Source organism: Protopterus annectens, chromosome 2.part0, assembly GCF_019279795.1.
Source record: "Protopterus annectens isolate FY-2018-M chromosome 2.part0, PAN1.0, whole genome shotgun sequence".
In the NCBI taxonomy this organism is placed as follows: domain Eukaryota; kingdom Metazoa; phylum Chordata; order Ceratodontiformes; family Protopteridae; genus Protopterus; species Protopterus annectens.
The window spans coordinates 129,294,584-129,313,952 of NC_056728.1; the positions used below are offsets into that span (position 1 = coordinate 129,294,584).

Sequence of the window (19,369 nt, forward strand, 5' to 3'; positions counted from 1 at the left end):
TTGCCTTTGAGGCAAAGACTTTAACAAGTATGCTAAACCTAACTGTTATCTTCAGGTTCAAAGTACAGAGGGATGAAGCCATGACTACTGCCCCAACACCCCTCTTTAATTAGCAACATAGGCATCTGAGGGACTGCAGTGGGAGAGAAGGTACAGCAGCCAGTGTCAGCACACTCACCCTAAGGGCAGGTGGAAGGGAGGGAGCGTCTAGGCTTTTGACATGGGTAACACCTAGACATGGCTGGGAGTACTGCCACCTTGTAGTAGCAGTATCGCCTTACACTGTGTTGGAATGGGAATAGGAGATGTGTGTGAAAGCTTACACTCCTCTTCCCCTAATCAGGCAGCTTATGCATAAGCTACTCTGAGGTACTGGCCAGCTAGCCTGCTCCCTACCACAAAAATGAACCATTGGAAAAATGCATGGACTGATGAGGCTTTCTGGGCAGGAATGAATAGGCTGTAGGAACACCTGGATCCTGCCCTTTTGGAATGAATGGGTCACAAGAACACCTGAATCCTGCCCCTTTTGAATGAAAGGGCATAGGAACACTGGATCTATCCACTGTGGAATGAATAGGCAGTAGGAATACCTGAATCCTGCCACATGGAATGAATGGGCAGTAGAAACACTTGGATCCTGCCTCTGTGGAATGAGTGGGCCATAGGAACATCTGGTCCTGTCCCTGTGGAAGGATTGAGCCATAGAAACATCTGGATCCTGAAGGAGTGGATCTGTTGAGTACAAGTACTGGAGGTATCATGCAAGACCCCTTAGAAGGAGGAGGGGTGAATAAAAATATTATTAATTATCCTTTGAACAGGAATACTTGCAAAGTATCTGAGAAATGCTGCATTAGTCTGGAACAAAAGCTAGACTAGAGCTGGTCATTGCTGGCACCTTGAGGAAGAAATTTCTAGGAAGCTGTGCACAACTCTAGAGGTTATAAAAGAAAAACGCCATCAGTTTGGTGGATGGAGTATTGCAAAAAGCCACCAGAAAAGTACATGGGAAAGAGGAAAAAGGATGTGACCTTGGAGTGGGGAGCTACAGCTCTTCTTACTGCAGACAGAAAGAGACAGAGGAACATGACGTGTAGTGGTTTCTAGCTCTGAAATTGTAGCTTATTGGTCGTTTGGGCAGCTTTTCTATCCCTTTTAACTTTCTCCTTTCAAAACCTGTGTTTGCGTGAGTTTACGCTTGTTTAAGCTCTGCAGATCCCGTTTTGGCATCCGGCAGACTACAATGGCAACAGCAAGGAGAACAAGAGACTTTAAGTATCTCCATTTTGTTTTTCTTGATTGTACTGGGCTTTGCACTCGCTTTTCATTGTATTGCATTTATTCTAACTGCATGTACTGTATTTTGCTTCACATTCAAGTGTGATAGCCTGGACTGTGTTTAAAGTGATTGTATTACTGTTTTAAGTGCTTTTTATATAAAAAAAAAAGTTCTAGCTTGTTTTCCCGACTTTCCTGTTAACTAGAGTAGTCCAGATACAGATTTGCTGTATTCAGGACTGTATTATTGTAGCTTTTGAGATCCCCAGACATTTCTGTGTTAGAGGGAAGCCTTTCAGCTTATCAGTGAGAGTGGTAAGCACTGGGTAGCCTATCTACCACAAGAGGAGTGGTTTCTAGCTCTGAAATTGTAGCTTATTGGCCATTTGGGAAGCTTTTCTATCCCTTTTAACTTTCTGCTTTAAAAATCCATGCTTGCACGGGTTTGCATGCTGTGCAGTGCTGCTAAGCTAGGGTAAACTATTACCGGTGCCAGAAAGTATGCTTTTCAGGTTTTTCCATAGATCTTGCTAGTACTATTCACTCTTGCACTTTAATCAGCTTATTTGTCTAGCACTTTATTAGGCTTTCTGTAGCAATTATTGTACCACACATAAGTGCTATTGGCACTAAACGTCCTATAGGGAAACATCTCCAGTACTTATTAATAATGCCCATCCCTCCAGGCATGTCTAAAGGTCAGTTCCCTGTACCTTCTCCTATTAACCTGGTGAACTTAGGCATCCTAAGGTAGTATAGTAACTGCCTCATGTACACAGACAACCCTCTCCTGTTACCCCCCAACACTCAGACTTGTGAGAGATGCACTTATACATCCAAATTGGAAGCCATGCACTCTCCAGCCAATACCGGAATAGGTGGTCTAGAGGAGAAGGTCAACACCTGCACCACACCATATGGAACACATAGCCCTCCAGAACACCCACCATCACAGCTCTCATATAAAAACACAAATCACACACCCACCTTCGTGGAGGCTCTCAATAAAAATCTACCCAAACAGCAGAGACCTCCAAGGCATAAACGCACTCGACCACCACAACACAGCACAAATCACAAGACACATAGCTCACCCACACAGTGTACCCATCAACCTAAGCCCCTAAGGCAAAACAGCTTACCCAATACACTAATCACAGGTGACTCGATAGTGAGGCACACTGATGTCCCACTCACTAGGCTGAATAAGGAGAAAGTAACAGCGGTCTGTCGCGTGCCAGGATCTGACACATAACACACGCACTCATGTCACTCCACAACAAGTACAAGTATGACTCTGTCATTGTCCATGTACGTGTGAATGACCTGAGATGATTCTACCTGGACTACATGAAAAGAGACATGGAGGAGCTCTTGGATTATGTAGCCCAGGCAGATATGACCCTAGCCCTGAGCAGCATCCTACAGTCACCCAGAATGATACCACAGTACAAACAGAATATGATTGACTTCAACAATTGGCTAAGTTTCTGGTGTCATTCTTAGGGGATCCAGTATCTGTCTGCTTGGGATGACATGATCGACAGACCTCGATGCTTTGACAGAGATAGCTTGCATCTGTCACCCCTGGGTTTCCAGATTCTGGGTAAGGCTGTTGCCACCCCTATAGTTCCTTTTTTAGGCAGTATTCCAAAGACCAAATTACCACTGTAGCAGCTATTAATAAATGCAGTCTGAGGGTCATGCTGCTGATTGCTAAGAGTCTAAATCTCAAGATTCACTCACTCAAAGCACTCCTTAAAATGAAGAACATCGACATTTGTGCTGTAACGGAGACCTGGTTTAAAGCAGCAGAAAGCAGCCCTGTGCTACCAGGTTATAACTCATTCCACACCTTTCGGCCCCAGAACTTGGACCAAAGCTCCAAAGGCGGAGGTGTCTCCATATTCATAAAGGATATGCACACCTCCAGACTAGTAGCACAGCATAATGCATCGGAGATACTTCAGGTACAACTAACATTGGACAAGACAGTGATTTAGGTCATAGCCTGCTATAGGTTCCCAACCATGTCCCAAGACTCTCACTCCACATTCCTAAGCAACCTGGAAAATATTAGGGTCCAACCCAACACCCATATACTGAGTGGCTTCAAGTATGCCTCCATTAACTGGGAAAACTATTCATGCACCAATACACTTGCCCATCGTTTCCTGGAATTCATTAATTCCAATGCCCTGGATCAGTTCATTCTTACTGCCACTAGAGGGAGGAGCATCCTTGACCTGGTTATTACCAACATGGGTGATTGTTGCTCTGCATCAATAGTCAATTCATCCCTGGTTAAATCCGACCACAAACTAATCACCATGGAAATCCACATCCCACCCAAACCACCATGAAAAACTTTTCAAAGCTAACTTTGAGCTCCTAAAAACAGAGGTGCCTACTATAACGGCACCCATGCAAATAGAGAATAGTTGCATGAATGCCAAATCATACACCAATGCACTGTACAAACATGTATATAAATGCATGGAACTATCCATGCCCAAAAGAACCAAGATGCTCTCCTCCAAAAAAAGAAGCCAATCTGGTGGTCCCATGCCATTAACAAAATCTAAAACAGAAGGAAGAAACTGTTGCAGAAAAAGGTCCCAAGACTGGAAAAACTCCCTTATTAGCCTCAGCAAAAAGTTGAGATCCCTCATCAAATCCTGTAAAGCCAGCTACAAAGGCAGAATTGCAGCAGATACTAAAGACAACCACAAGGCCTTCTATGGCTATGCAAGAATCTCCATGGCAATACCCAGATTTGCTCTGAGTTATTGCACAATGGTACCGCCTATACTAACACCACAAGATGGCCAGCAGATTCGAGAAACCACATTTATTTTGAAAAGGTACAGACCGGTTTCGGTCTAATGACCTTTATCAATGTAACATTTAGAATCCGCAAAACACTTGCAGATCTAGTGACACCAAGATTTGAACACACCAATAAAAAACAAAGCATGCTAATGCCCTCACCAAGAGTTAAAGGTATATGCAATATATATATATATATATATATATATATATATATATATATATATATATCTATAAAGTGATGCACCAAATAATCAAAATGTACATATATTATATGTTAAATACATCAAAATACACATAAGTATACATACTCAACCAACCTTTATAAAAATAATATTAGTATCTAACAAAATATATATAAAAATATATACAATATATATGATGAATACATCAAAATAACTATATATGAATGTACCATAAAAAACAACCTACTCTGACACACAAATGATTTGTTAATGTCTCTCAAAATGTTTCATATGTATATGTGTGTATGTATATATATATATCTATATATATATATATATATATATATATATATATATATATATATACACATATATGTTCTTATATTCAAATGAAACTAGATCTATATATTCTTATATTTAAATGAAACTGGATCAGTATTCATAAATGGTCATTTAAACCTGGGGGGAATAAACCACCCAGATTAATGATCCAAGATCTTTCTTTTTTTTTTATTAAGAATATCATGCCATTTGTTCTTGGAGAATTTAGAACCCACAATTCTGTCAATGATTGTGAATGAAAATCTTGCTTTCTTATGAACCTGAACATGTTTATACAGAACATTGGTGATTACCTTGTTACGTATATTGCTCAAATGCTTAGAAATTCTAAGTTTAAAGGGCCAGGATGTCTGGCCTATATAAAAAGCTGAACATTGACATTCAGCAAGGTAAATCACCCAACAACTGCTACAGTTAGACAATGTACGGATTTCAAAGGCTTTGGGTGTATTTCTGCTTGAGCATTCTTTTATTTTGAGTACATACTTACAGAAGGTACAATGTTCACAGCGGTAACATCCATATGATGTAAAAACCCCAATGGTCCTTTGTATTTTGTCATAGATGGATGTTTCTTGGAATGATTGAAATGTCCCCCTAGAGTGACTCCCTTTCTATAGAAGAACTTGCATCTATCATCTAATATGGTTGCCAGATATTCTTCAGCAAATAATATATCCCAATATTTATTGATGACCCCAATCAAAAATTTGGTGTTCTTACCATATGTAGCGGTGAATCTAATCTTAGAATTACATCTAGATTTATATTCAGATTCACCATAGGTCATTAACTGCTCACTAGGCATCCTATCTACAAGATGTTTAATCTCAGATAGATGACCCCCTGAATAATCCCATTCCATAAAATCTTTTGGTGAGGTCTTGATTACATAACTCAAGATCAACTGTTCTTGAACATATCTCTTGTTCCTCATGTACTGGGATTTGGGGATGTTACCTGTAATGTGACCTGGATGACAGCTGGAGGCATGTAGTAACGCATGTGAACTGAGAGGCTTTCTGTAAACCGTGCTAGCCAATGTGCCATCTGGCTCTTTAGTAACTAACACATCCAAAAAAGAGATGGATCTGTTATTGGCTTCCACAGTAAACCGAATTCCCCATTTGTTTTCATTTAAATAACTAACAAACTAATTTAAATAAATCATATCAGACTTCCAAATCATCTAGCAGTCATCCAGGTACCTACGCCAAATATGCATTTCATCCATGTATATGCTATGACTTCTATCATATATAACTTGATGTTCTAAAAATCCCATAAATAGATCCGCATATATGGGGGCAAAAGCAGCCCCCATTGTGGTCCCTCTAGTCTGTAAATAATACTGACCATTAAAAAGAAAAACATTTTTTGTCAAAACATGCTCCACCAATCCCAACAAAAACCTGTTGAAATCAGTGCTATATAAATTGAGTTCCGTAAGCCAGAACTACAGCGCCATAAGTCCGACCCAAAGAGGGATACTGGTGTACAACGATGTCACATCCAAGGTGCACAAGAACCATCCATCCTCCAATTGGGAATTGTTAATGATGTTAAGAAATTCCATTGTGTCTTTTATTCTGGCTCTTACACCCTTAAGCAGGGGTTTTAAATATTTAGTAAGATATACAGAAATAGGCTCAGTAAGTGAGCCACGACCCGACACAGTAGGTCTTCCCGGGGGGTTATGGAGGGGAGGCTCTTGTGCACCTTGGGAAGCAGATAAAGGTAGGGTACAGAGGGTTCAGCAACTTTGAGATGGTTGAGAGTTTGTTCATCAATGATGCACTCAAAATGGGCATGTTCAAGAAATTTGTCAATCTCAGCCTTGAATTTGAGGCTGGGATCGATGAATAAAGGAGTATAAAGACTAGCATCATTGAGTTGCCTGATACCCTCCTTTTCATAATCCAACCAGTCCATAACCACTGTGGACCCTTCCTTATCTGCTTGAACTATTACAAAATCCTGCCTTTTTTGGAGTTTTAACATGGCCTCTCTCTCGTGCTTATCAAGATTGGCAAAAAAACAAGCCCATTCTTATTAGCAAAATGAAGCTCATGAAGTACACATTTTTGAAAAGTATCAACATATTTATTCATTGGTAGAGCAAATTTAGAAGCATGAAATTTAAAACTACCTTCATCTGGTAAGTATTGTTCTTCCTCATCACCAAAGAAAATCTTCAAGTTCAAAAGTCGACAAAAAACCTGTACATCTTGCACAAAGTCATGTTCAGACACATTAAAGGTAGGAATGTAATTTAGACCTTTATTAAGAACATTGAACATTGTAATCATCCTCTGATAAAACTACTGAAGAAATATTTATTACATTGTTGGTTTCATTTTGGGTTTTAACAATTGTAACATTGTCTCTAAGTTGGCCCCTATGTTTATGTTTCCTGCCTCCACGTTTTCCTACCAACCCTAAAAGGCTTTTCTGAACATGATGACCTGTCTGATCTGTCATACTGCGTTTAGAAGCTGGTGAAGTCTGAGGAGCCTCATTTTCATTGTTAGTGCATGAAGACGGGTCTTCCTCTGACCCATCACAACCAAATTTCTTAAGGATGGATTATCTTTTCCTTTTGGGTCTAAATACTTGGTCCTTATTTTTCTGGAATTTGACATTCTTAGATTGTTCAAAAGGATGTCCAGAACGATAAATCCCTCCTAAATTTGTTGATTTTTACCAGATTTTAGCTCATTTTCTACAATTAACAGATCACTGCTAATTTCCTCAAACATTCTTTATATTCTGGCTTTTCCTCCCATTTGTTAACATCCTGACACATTTTTCTTCCTTCCAAATTTAGTATTTTGATCCTTCTTTCATGAAAGGCATGTAGGGCCCTAACAAATTCCATTGTTGAATTTTGCTGTATTTTTGCCCAAACTTCCAATAATTCAGCATCTGGTTGGCCCACTAAAGTTTTTAACCTAATTCTCAAACCTCTGGGCGTATCCATGTAAGCTGAAAATAATCTACTATGCCAAACACTGGACCGTAATCCTTTCATTTTTTTTAAAATGCTGTCAAATTGCACTTGACAATCATTCTGTGTATTTATTGTTGCCCCACCACCTACCTTATTCTGTAGATGTAAAGATATCAATATAATTTTTATCTTGGGACAACCCTTTGAGAATGGTGATTAGATCCATTTTGATCCACTCAATTAAACTCTCAATATCAAAAACACATTAATGAAAAATATACCCTAGAGCTAAAACTCTATATATGTGTGTCAGTCTACCCAAATCACATTTGTTTTAAGGACAAAATGTTATTCAAGCTTTGAAAAAGCCAAAAACAAATGGTTAACATCCAATTCTCTTAAAAAAAAGATGGTTTGTTATTCCAAATAATGAAACAACTAATGGTGTAAAGTACATCAGTACTTCAAGCATAACTTTTGTACAAAATTCTTCCACCTGTATTATAATTTACCAAATGCCTATTAACATACACAGTTGACAATATAACTGTTCATTGACAAATGATTGAAAACCTATTTGTTAAAACATATATACCGATTTAAAATGAGCAATAAAGATATTTGCATACATTCTATTATTAAAGTCATTGTAGAAAAAACAAATTATGGCAAAATTCAGAGAGAAAAGAAATCAGGCCAAAAAATTTTTTTGATGTATACGTAGTTCACTCCAACTGGATGACCAACAGTCAAATGTTATGTTGTTTTACATATACAAAACACCTCGCTGTTGGAACTCAATATTTCTGTACAAAAAAATGGTTCAAACCCAGTTAACATGCAAGATATTCTTGGATCATCATGAACATGAAGAAATCACATTGACACCATTGACTGATTTGTTGAAACGTAAATATCACAAACCCAGTTCCAAATACCTGATGTCAAGTCCAGAACAAATGTACATGCATACCAATGTGAAAAACGACCACGCGATAATAGCACAACACTTGTGTAAAGAAAATATCATTGACAGTTGTAATAACATAGCCAAAACTTATAAATCCTAGTTAATCATGGCGGTTTATATATTCGAATTGTTCATGGGTTAGGTCTGCCAATAGTGAACTTTGTCACAGATTCGAGAAACCACATTTATTTTGAAGAAGTACAGACCGGTTTCGGTCTAATGACCTTTATCAATGTAACATTTAGAATCCGCAAAACACTTGCAGATATAGTGACACCAAGATTTGAACACAACAACAAAAAACAAAGCATGCTAATGCCCTCATCAAGAGTGAAAGATATATGCAAAAAAAAATAAATAAATATATATATATATATATATATATATATATATATATATATATAGTGATACACCAAATAATCAAAATGTACATACATTATATGTTAAATACATAAGTATACATACACAACCAACCTTTATAAAAATAATATTAGTGTCTAACAAAATATATATATAAAAAATATATACAATATGTATGATGAATACATCAAAATAACTATGTATGAATGTACCATAAAAAACAACCTCCTCTGACACACAAATGATTTATTAATGTCTTACAAAATGTTCCATATGTATGTGTATATATATATATATATATATATATATATATATATATATATATATATATATATATATATATATATGTATATATATATATATATATATATATGTATATATATATATATATATATATATATATATATATATATATATATATGTATATATATATATATATATATATATATATATATATATATATATATATATATATATATATATATATATATATATATATATATATATATATATATATATATATGTATATATATATATATATATATATATATATGTATATATATATATATATATATATATATATATATATATATATATATATATATATATATATATATATATATATATATATATATATATATATATATATATATATATATGTATATATATATATATATATATATATATATATATATATATATATATATATATATATATATATATATATATATATATATATATATATATATATATATATATATATATATATATATATATATATATATATATATATATATATATATATATATATATATATATATATATATATATATATATATATATATATATACATATATATATATATATATATATATATATATATATATATATATATATATATATGTATATATATATATATATATATATATATATATATATATATATATATATATATATGTATATATATATATATATATATATATATATATATATATATATATATATATATATATATATATATATATATATATATATATATATATATATATATATATATATATATATATATATATATATATATATATATATATATATATATATATATATATATATATATATATATATATATATATATATATATATATATATATATATATATATATATATATATATATATATATATATATATATATATATATATATATATATATATATATATATATATATATATATATATATATATATATATATATATATATATATATATATATATATATATATATATATATATATATATATATATATATATATATATATATATATATATATATATATATATATATATATATATATATATATATATATATATATATATATATATATATATATATATATATATATATATATATATATATATATATATATATATATATATATATATATACGTATATATATATATATATATATATATATATATATATATATTTATATATATATATATATATACACACACTCCCTTATCATCCTCAGCAAAAAGTTGAGATCCCTCATCAAATCCTGTAAAGCCAGCTACAAAGGCAGAATTGCAGCAGATACTAAAGACAACCACAAGGCCTTCTATGGCTATGCAAGAATCTCCATGGCAATACCCAGATTTGCTCTGAGTTATTGCACAATGGTACCAGCTATACTAAGCCAACAGATATTGCCAACATACTGGCCGACAGATTCTGTGCCAACATTACCCCTCTCTACCCCCCAAAGGACCAATCATAATACCGGAGGAATGCCATACACCTAGTATTATTGCGGCACAGGTTAAAGCTGCATTGTCCAAGGTCAAGAATACAGTTTCCATGGGACCCGACATTATCCCTGGATGTGTTCTACATGAACAACAAAGTGAACTGGCACCACACCTGTGTACCCTGTTCAGTCACAGCCTCAACTCAGGGTTTGTCCTTTCCAAGTGGCACACTGCTACAGTCATCCCTCTCCATAAAGGGGAAGAGACTACAGACCCTGGGAACTCTTGTCCCATTAGCCTGACAAGTCTAATATGTAAGGCTATGGACATAATTAATAAGGCTATAGGGAATCTCCAAACTATGGCTCCAATGCAGTTTGGTTTTATGAAGGGTAGATCATGCCAGCTCAACCTGGTGGACTTCTTTGAGTCAGTCACCAGAGCTATAGATGAACGCAAGGTAGTTCATACAGCCTTCCTCGATCTGGCTAAGGCCCTTGATACCATTCCCCACTCAGGAATTATAGATAGACTCCCCAAACTTGGCATCAACCCCTTATATCAATAGATGGGTTGCATATTGGCTCACAGATCTCACAGTGTGAAAGTAGGAGACTCCACGTCGACCATTCATGAGTGGAGTCCCACAGGGATCGGTCCTGGGTTTTCTCCTGTTTGGCATCTACTTCTCAGAAGTCCAGCCAACACAGAGCGACTCCGGCTGACCAAGTTTGCAGATAATTGCAAGCTGGGAGCCATTATTAACTCCCCAAGTGATGCAGACATTCTACAGAAAGGCCTCACTGAGACAAATTACTGGTGTCATAACCATGGTCTCAAGCTCAATGCCAAAAAATGCATCGTCATCCCCTTTGGGAAAAACTTAGTTGCCACAAATTACCACATTGATGGTAGTCCACCGAACATCTATTAGCAGATCTGGGGACTCAGGCTGTGACAGCAACTTCTCCTTCGACCACCACATTGCCACTGTGGTCAGAAAGTCATTCTATGTGGCACATCTCATTACCAAGGGTTTTGTATCCAGGAAGAAAGAGGTTATCATCTCTCTCTACTCTTCTCTCATTAGACCAGTCATCGAGTATAATGCCTCAGTTTGGCATGTACCTCACTAGACACCTGCAACAGCTGGAGAAGCCACAAAAGTACCTTACAAAGAGGATCCTAGTCCTTAAACACATTGACAGACTCAAAAAACTTCAGCTTTTCTCTGTCTCATATCTTCTGCTAAGAGGCAATCTCTGCTTGACTTACAAAGCCATGTCTGACCCAGCTCTGTTAGAAATGCTACATCTAAAGAAATCCCAATCTCTCTGTACCACACTTTCCAGAGACCTCAGCCTCATTACCACAATCAACAGAACATGCTGGAGGGACAGGTTCATAACCCAGAGACTGCCCATGCTCTGGAATAGACTTCCCATACAAGTCAAGTAGAGCACCTCACTGGCCCTCTTCAAGAGAAATCTTGATGAGTGGATGGGAAATAGAAAGTTCACCCCGGGGATCACTCCAGTGGCTCTGCTCGATAGAGGCACTGGGAACTAATGTCGGGCAGCATGAAACCAGGGCAATTCTCTGGGCTAGGCTTGTAAAGGCTCTAGGGCCATTAGCTTGGTAGACACCTATGAAGCTATGAACATGGGTGCACAAAAATCACGTTAGAGAGATACACAGAGCTCACTCTAAACAAGAATACCTTTTTGTGCTGCTACCCTCCCCTCTTCCACCTTAACTTTAATTTTCATATTTTTTTAATTAGTATATCTGTTATTCACGTGCGCTGTTGAAGCTCTCAGCACTGGGATGCTGGAGTGTTAAGTGATTAGATGGGATGTGGGGGTGTTGAGCGATAAGTATATGAGCCTCTCTTCTTTAGGAGGGGGCAGGCATGGGGAATGTTCTTCATTTTGCTGAAAGTCAGCACAATTCTAGCTGTTGTCAGCACTTAGAAACTCTATAGGAGTATCACTATAAAGTTTTGTGTGGTAATTAAATTTCTTTCTTACAAGATCTTGTCAAAATGTGCTGTCTCACCAACCTGCCTGACAACTATTTCAAAACCGTATGCCCTGTGCAGTTCCCCCGTCTTGCTCCCGCCACTCAACTCTAAGTTAAAGTTAAAAAAAAAAAAAAAAAGGAATGTTCCTCTCCATTCAAAGTTGAGGACCCCAAAAATAATTTCTGTTGTAAAACTGTAGCAAACAGTAAACTACATCTCTAACAATTAGCTTACTACAATTAAAGTACCACACACAAATTACTTTAGTAATTCACCATAGACCGTGCATGAAGTATGTGCATTCTTTTCTGAATGTCAGTACTGTATTACCTCAGTAACTCCAATCATGCCTCTTAAAAACCCCTTGTGAGTGAGAAGTCTGCCAATCATGCCTCCTAAAACCTCTTGTGTGCATGGCATCTGTTAATCATGCCTCCTAAAACCCCTTGTGTGCATGGCATTTGTTAATCATGCCTCCTAAAACCTCATGTGTGAGGCATCTGCCGATCATGCCTGCAAAATCCCCTTGTGCACTTTGTGTTTGTCTATCATACCTCCTAAAACCCCTTGTGCATGTGGCATCTGCAGATAATGCCTCCTAAAACCCCTTGTGTTCATGGCATCTGTCAATCATGCCTCCTAAAACCCCTTGTGCACATGGCATCTGTCGATCATACCTCTTAAAACCCCTTGTGTGCATGGCATCTGCCAATAATGCATCTTAAAACCTCCTTTGTGTATGATATCTGCCGATCATGCCTCCTAAAACATCTTGTGCACTTGGCATCTGTTGATCATGCCTCCCAAAACCCCTTGTGCACATGGCATCTGTCGATCATGCCTCCCAAAACCCCTTGTGCACATGGCATCTGTCGATCATGCCTCCCAAAACCCCTTGTGCACATGGCATCTGTCGATCATGCCTCCCAAAACCCCTTGTGCACATGGCATCTGTCGATCATGCCTCCCAAAACCCCTTGTGCACATGGCATCTGTTGATCATGCCTCCTAAAACATCTTGTGCACTTGGCATCTGTTGATCATGCCTCCCAAAACCCCTTGTGCACATGGCATCTGTCGATCATGCCTCCCAAAACCCCTTGTGCACATGGCATCTGTCGATCATGCCTCCCAAAACCCCTTGTGCACATGGCATCTGTTGATCATGCCTCCTAAAACATCTTGTGCACTTGGCATCTGTTGATCATGCCTCCCAAAACCCCTTGTGCACATGGCATCTGTTGATCATGCCTCCCAAAACCCCTTGTGCACATGGCATCTGTCGATCATGCCTCCTAAAACCCCTTGTGCACATGGCATCCGTCGATCATGCCTCCTAAAACCTGTTGTGTGCATGGCATCTGTCGATCATACCTCTTAAAACCCCTTGTGTGCATGTGCACATGGCATCTGTCGATCATGCCTCCTAAAACCTGTTGTGCACATGGCATCTGTCGATCATGCCTCCTAAAACCCCTTGTGCACATGGCATCCGTCGATCATGCCTCCTAAAACCTGTTGTGTGCATGGCATCTGTCGATCATACCTCTTAAAACCCCTTGTGTGCATGTGCACATGGCATCTGTCGATCATGCCTCCTAAAACCCCTTGTGTACATGGCATCTGTCGATCATACCTCTTAAAACCCCTTTTGTGCATGGCATCTACCAAGAATGCATCTTTAAAACTCCTTTGTGTATGACATCTGTCGATCATGCCTCCTAAAACCTCTTGTGCACATGACACATGTCGATCATGCCTCCTAAAACCCCTTGTGCATATCGCATCTGTCAATCATGCCTCCTAAAACCCCTTGTGCACATGGCATCCGTCGATCATGCCTCCTAAAACCCCTTGTGCGCATGGCATCTGTCGATCATACCTCTTAAAAACCCTTGTGTGCATGTGCACATGGCATCTGTCGATCAAGCCTCCTAAAACCCCTTGTGCACATGGTATCTGTTGGTCATACCTCTTAAAACCCCTTGTGTGCATGGCATCTGCCAATAATGCATCTTAAAAACTCCTTTGTGCATGACATCTGTCGATCATGCCTCCTAAAACCCCTTGTGCCCATGGCATCTGTCGATCATGCCTCCTAAAACCCCTTGTGCCCATGGCATCTGTCGATCATGCCCCCTAAAACCCCTTGTTCCCATGGCATCTGTCGATCATACCTCTTAAAACCCCTTGTGTGCATGGCATCTGCCAATAATGCATCTTAAAAACTCCTTTGTGCATGACATCTGTTGATCATGCCTCTTAAAACCCTTTGTGCACATGGCATCTGTCGGTCATACCTCTTAAAACCCCTTGTGTGCATGGCATCTGCCAATAATGCATCTTAAAAACTTCTTTGTGCATGACATCTGTCAATCATGCCTGCTAAAACCCCTTGTGCACATGGCATCTGTCGATCATGCCTCCTAAAACCCCTTGTGCGTGTGGCAACCGCTTACTTTGCCATGCCCAGCTACACTTCTGAGCAATTTATAGATTGATATGAAGTGACTTGGGGTTGTATCACAGACTGTTGGTCAGGGAATCAAATTGTGATTCTAGAAAGCACACGCATAAAGTTTCACAGGCAGCTGTTCCTCTGCAAAATGATGACAGAAAGCAGCATCCTCCATAAAATGCAGTTTATCAAAGAGAAACTGAGTCCTGTTCAGTCAGAACTAATAGAACAAATAGGCTGGCTAGCAAATGAGTTTTACTTGGAGGGCAAAGTCCCAGGCATTTATGCCAAATGTGGCACTCCCTAATTATTTGTAACTAATCCAATGTTGCTAAACCACTGAGTAATATATAAATTACTCAACAGACAGGCAGTTCTGCCTGTCAGTCCTGACACAATTGGCTTTGATTCATTTATTGTTGAGGAACTATAAAATATTTGCAGATTTTGCTTATGTCATTAAGCCTGTGGATTAGAATAACTGAAATGACAGTAAGGAAATCAAAATATATTATTATTTTGGTGTGTTCATCACACAGCAGTAGATGAAAACAGACTATCAATTATGTTGGTGGAAAGACTGTCTGTTTTGGAGGCTTTCAGAGCCATGGACTGTAAACAAATCACTCAGGAAACGAACTGAATGTCTAAAACAGTGTCAGATGGGCAGAAAAGAGAAACTCTTTTTTGTGGAGTGATTTCTTTACTCTTAGAAAATAACTCAGAAGTAGGTGGAACTGTCCTCAAATGAAAAAGTAGGTCTGTGCTATTGACAAAGAGACAGAAAGTCCCAAGTTTTGCACCATGTGAGGCAGTTATGACTTGTGTTCCAAGAACTTTAGAAACATTGCCTGGGTGAGGTGGAAAGGAGTGGTAATTGTTGGTTCCCTACGTCACGTGGGCTTGCCTCAGTTCGTTCCCTTCACTGGGCTGCATGGCCACACTTGGCACCTAGCAGTTCTCAATGCATGTCAGGATCAGGATGTGTAGAAACATGCATGATCATCCCATTAGCTAGCACAAGTGGAAGTCACAGTCATAACGAGGGTTGCAATCATAACAAAAAAGGAAAGCCCCAAGTCCCATGGCACTAGATGGCTCCTCTCTTTGTTAGCTCTCTCACCTCCCAGGGGAGTTAATAGGCTGGTGGAATCTTGTGCCTGGGAGAAAAGAATGGGTCAACAGGGTGGTCAAGGGCATTTGATGGCACTGGGGTGGTTATGAAATAAAAGTATCATTAATAAGAAAGAATAAGAGTCATTTTTCTTTCATAAATATTCCTATTGCATTCTTTCTCTGAATAAATTATTGTTAGACTGAAAGACTGACAGAATTAATATTTGGTGTTGTTATGGCCTAATCTCAACAGCAGATGTCCTCATTCACATTGCTAGATGCAGTCATGCAGCTATAGTTATGACAAAGTATAGCTGATAGACTTCAGAACACAAAGTATTAAAAATCAGCAGCACAATGAACATTTTTAAAGAAAGTTTAAAGAAAATGTGGTCAAAAGCTAGACTCTTTCAACAAGGGGCCTCTTCCAGTGACACAGTACTGAGAAATGAGTATGCTGAAGGGTTACGGCCTTATTTTTTATTGTAAGACAGTGAGTCGTGAGCTTACTGATGTGCCAGATGTGTGTAGCAGAGGATATGGGCCTGCAACTGAATTGCTTGGATATCTGCTGTTTGTGCCCAAGTGGTGGTAAGTATGTCTTAATTTTGTACATTTTGAAGAAATTTGTAACCTTGCAAATCCCCAAAGTTCCAGAGAAGGTTAGAATGACAGAAGGGATTTAATGATAGTGGATGATGCATTTTTATCTATGTTCTTTCTTTAAAGCAGTAAGGATACGTGTTCTTTCTTTAAAGCAGTACCTGATGTTTCATTCATTAAGGCCTTCTTTTGCTGCTCCTTGTAATGAATATAACTGAGAACGAGCTGGAGAAAAAGTTTGGTGTGACAAAATTTAAACCAGGTTGGTTAAAAAAAAAAATTCTTGACAGCCGATTTGCACGATGCCCTCATGTTGACTCATGGATACTGATTTCTTAGAACTGACTAATGAGATATGAACCTAGGCAGACAGAAATTGAGACTGTGTGCTTGAGTGCTCAATGATCAGCTCACCTATCTTCGGTGCTTAATTGACCAGCTCATCTATCTTCGATACTCACTGACCAGCTCATCTACCTTCGATACTCGTTGACCAGCTCACCTGTATTTGGTAGGCATGTGTGGGGGTCCTAACACTGTACTGCTCCGTGTCAGAGGCTAGAGAGGGGTAGAGACTCATACGTGTATGCGATAGTTATATCTGCATGTCATATACACATCATGCCATTGCATGCACCACCCTTAACGGAAAAACATTAGAGTATACAAAAAAAAAAATCCCAGCAGCAAAAGCATATGATGCTACACTGGGCTGCCTTTGTCTTCTCTCCTCCCCCAGTGACTGGTAACTGCCATGCCAGTGACGGTGTCATGCTGTGCCTGTCAATTTAAAGGGCATATCATGAGCTTGAGGGGAAAGCAGCAGTAGCAGCACATTGTCACTGCAGATGTCACCAGTTATCTACACCAACCTTTTCTGGAAGCAAAATGCATCTTTAAATCATTCACAACTGCATATCCTGGTCTGATATAGTCAAGAGAAAGGTTGCCAGTCATGACTGAGCGCGTTCATTTTATAAATGTAAGAACATGGCCAAATGCTTATGTGCCTGTAAATTGTATTTCATCCTTGGAGTTTAGTTTTGGTATATTTTTTTAAATCTCTGATATAGACGGATATACTTTTAAGTTAAAAATGCAATGCTGTTCAAGTCCGATTGTATAATAAGTTTTGCCTGCAGGATCTGATGTGAGGGAGGAGGCCTGCTGATGGCAAATGGAGCTTTCCAGGCTTTTGCACAAAAGGGATAGTTTATTATTTTTGTCTGTAATCTACTGTTCTGTGATGATCAGATGATTGTTTAAAAAAAAGATGTCAGAGTAACTCTAAAATGTCAACTGGACAACTTTGTAAGTGCCTAAAGACAACATTCATGATGTATGATTACTCCTGAGCATTGTTACTATGGTTCAGTGCTTGAATTAAAAAAAGATGCTTTATAATCTGTTTGTTGTTGATAGCAAAGCCAGAAGTAGCAGCAATTTTTGAGGCATTTTGCCGTGTTTTATAGTTCTGTTTTGTGTATATTTTCCATCAAGGTTCAATGTTTTGCCAGCTGCATCAGTGTCTCCCAAGGATTCCTCTCTCCAGAGCATGCATCAAGCTTCCTTGGACAGATGTACAAAGTCAGTGATGGAGAATCTGGCTGTGGGAAGCATGGACTACATCAGGTGAGGGTCATTTACAATGTACATTTCTGACACAGAGTCCACAACATCATGCAGAGTAAGTGGCATGTCCACACACTCCTTCTGACATTTGCTGCCTGAAAAGGGGTTGACACATACACTGTGCCACAAATATCTGTCACTACTGAGGCCACCTTGGAAACATGATGGCATAATAATAACTTCTGCTCCATATGCTAAAACCTTTGTCAACTTATATTACTGGAATAATGTGATGCATTTATTTATTTATTTAATATTTGTTAACTGGATAAGTGAACTGGTCTGAGGACCCTTTTCAGGTCATTACTGAAGCCAAGGTGGTTAAAACAAGAAACACACCAAAAACATAACAGTAAGTAATTAAATACTTTGCAGTAGCAGTGGCAATGCAAAAAATAGACTTTTCAAAATACCTTATGTACAGAAGGAAAGTTGAAGTGTAAAACTTAATATTTAGTTTAAAAGACGTGCTAATAAAACCCCCAAACATAATGCAGACTGATACAATCAGGAGAGTTTGTGTATGTTGCATAGGCATAAGACAAGCACACCATAACATAGATTACTATAAAATTAATAAACAAAAAGTGCATAGTCAAGGATTTTCTTTATGTACAGCAATTGTCAGAGCTGTGTTACTCCTCGCTTCTTATGAAGAAAAGTTAGAGAGTATGTAGGGAACATACCTTTCAACCTGCAGACACTGAAAACAGGAACAATGGCCCTTGAAAAATAGGAACATCCAGCTAAAACCTTGACATCTAATCAGCATAAAATTTGAATTCCAAATAGCACATATAACTCCAGTAGGAATGTGGGATAGTATTCCAAAGCACGATTAGAAAACAGTATGATAAAATGATGGAGAAACGC

At 37.8% G+C, this 19,369-nt stretch overlaps 1 protein-coding gene across 4 annotated transcripts in view; it reads left to right on the forward strand.

The window, feature by feature from the left end:
- Nucleotides 1–19,369, forward strand: part of LOC122792993 (probable JmjC domain-containing histone demethylation protein 2C) — a 1,041,568-nt gene that overhangs the window by 1,015,121 nt on the left and 7,078 nt on the right. For all 4 annotated transcript variants that reach the window (XM_044060615.1, XM_044060616.1, XM_044060618.1 and 1 more), the window contains one exon: nt 18,365–18,496. In XM_044060615.1, the coding sequence (XP_043916550.1) occupies nt 18,365–18,496 (132 nt within the window). The remainder of the gene's footprint in view (nt 1–18,364; nt 18,497–19,369) is intronic.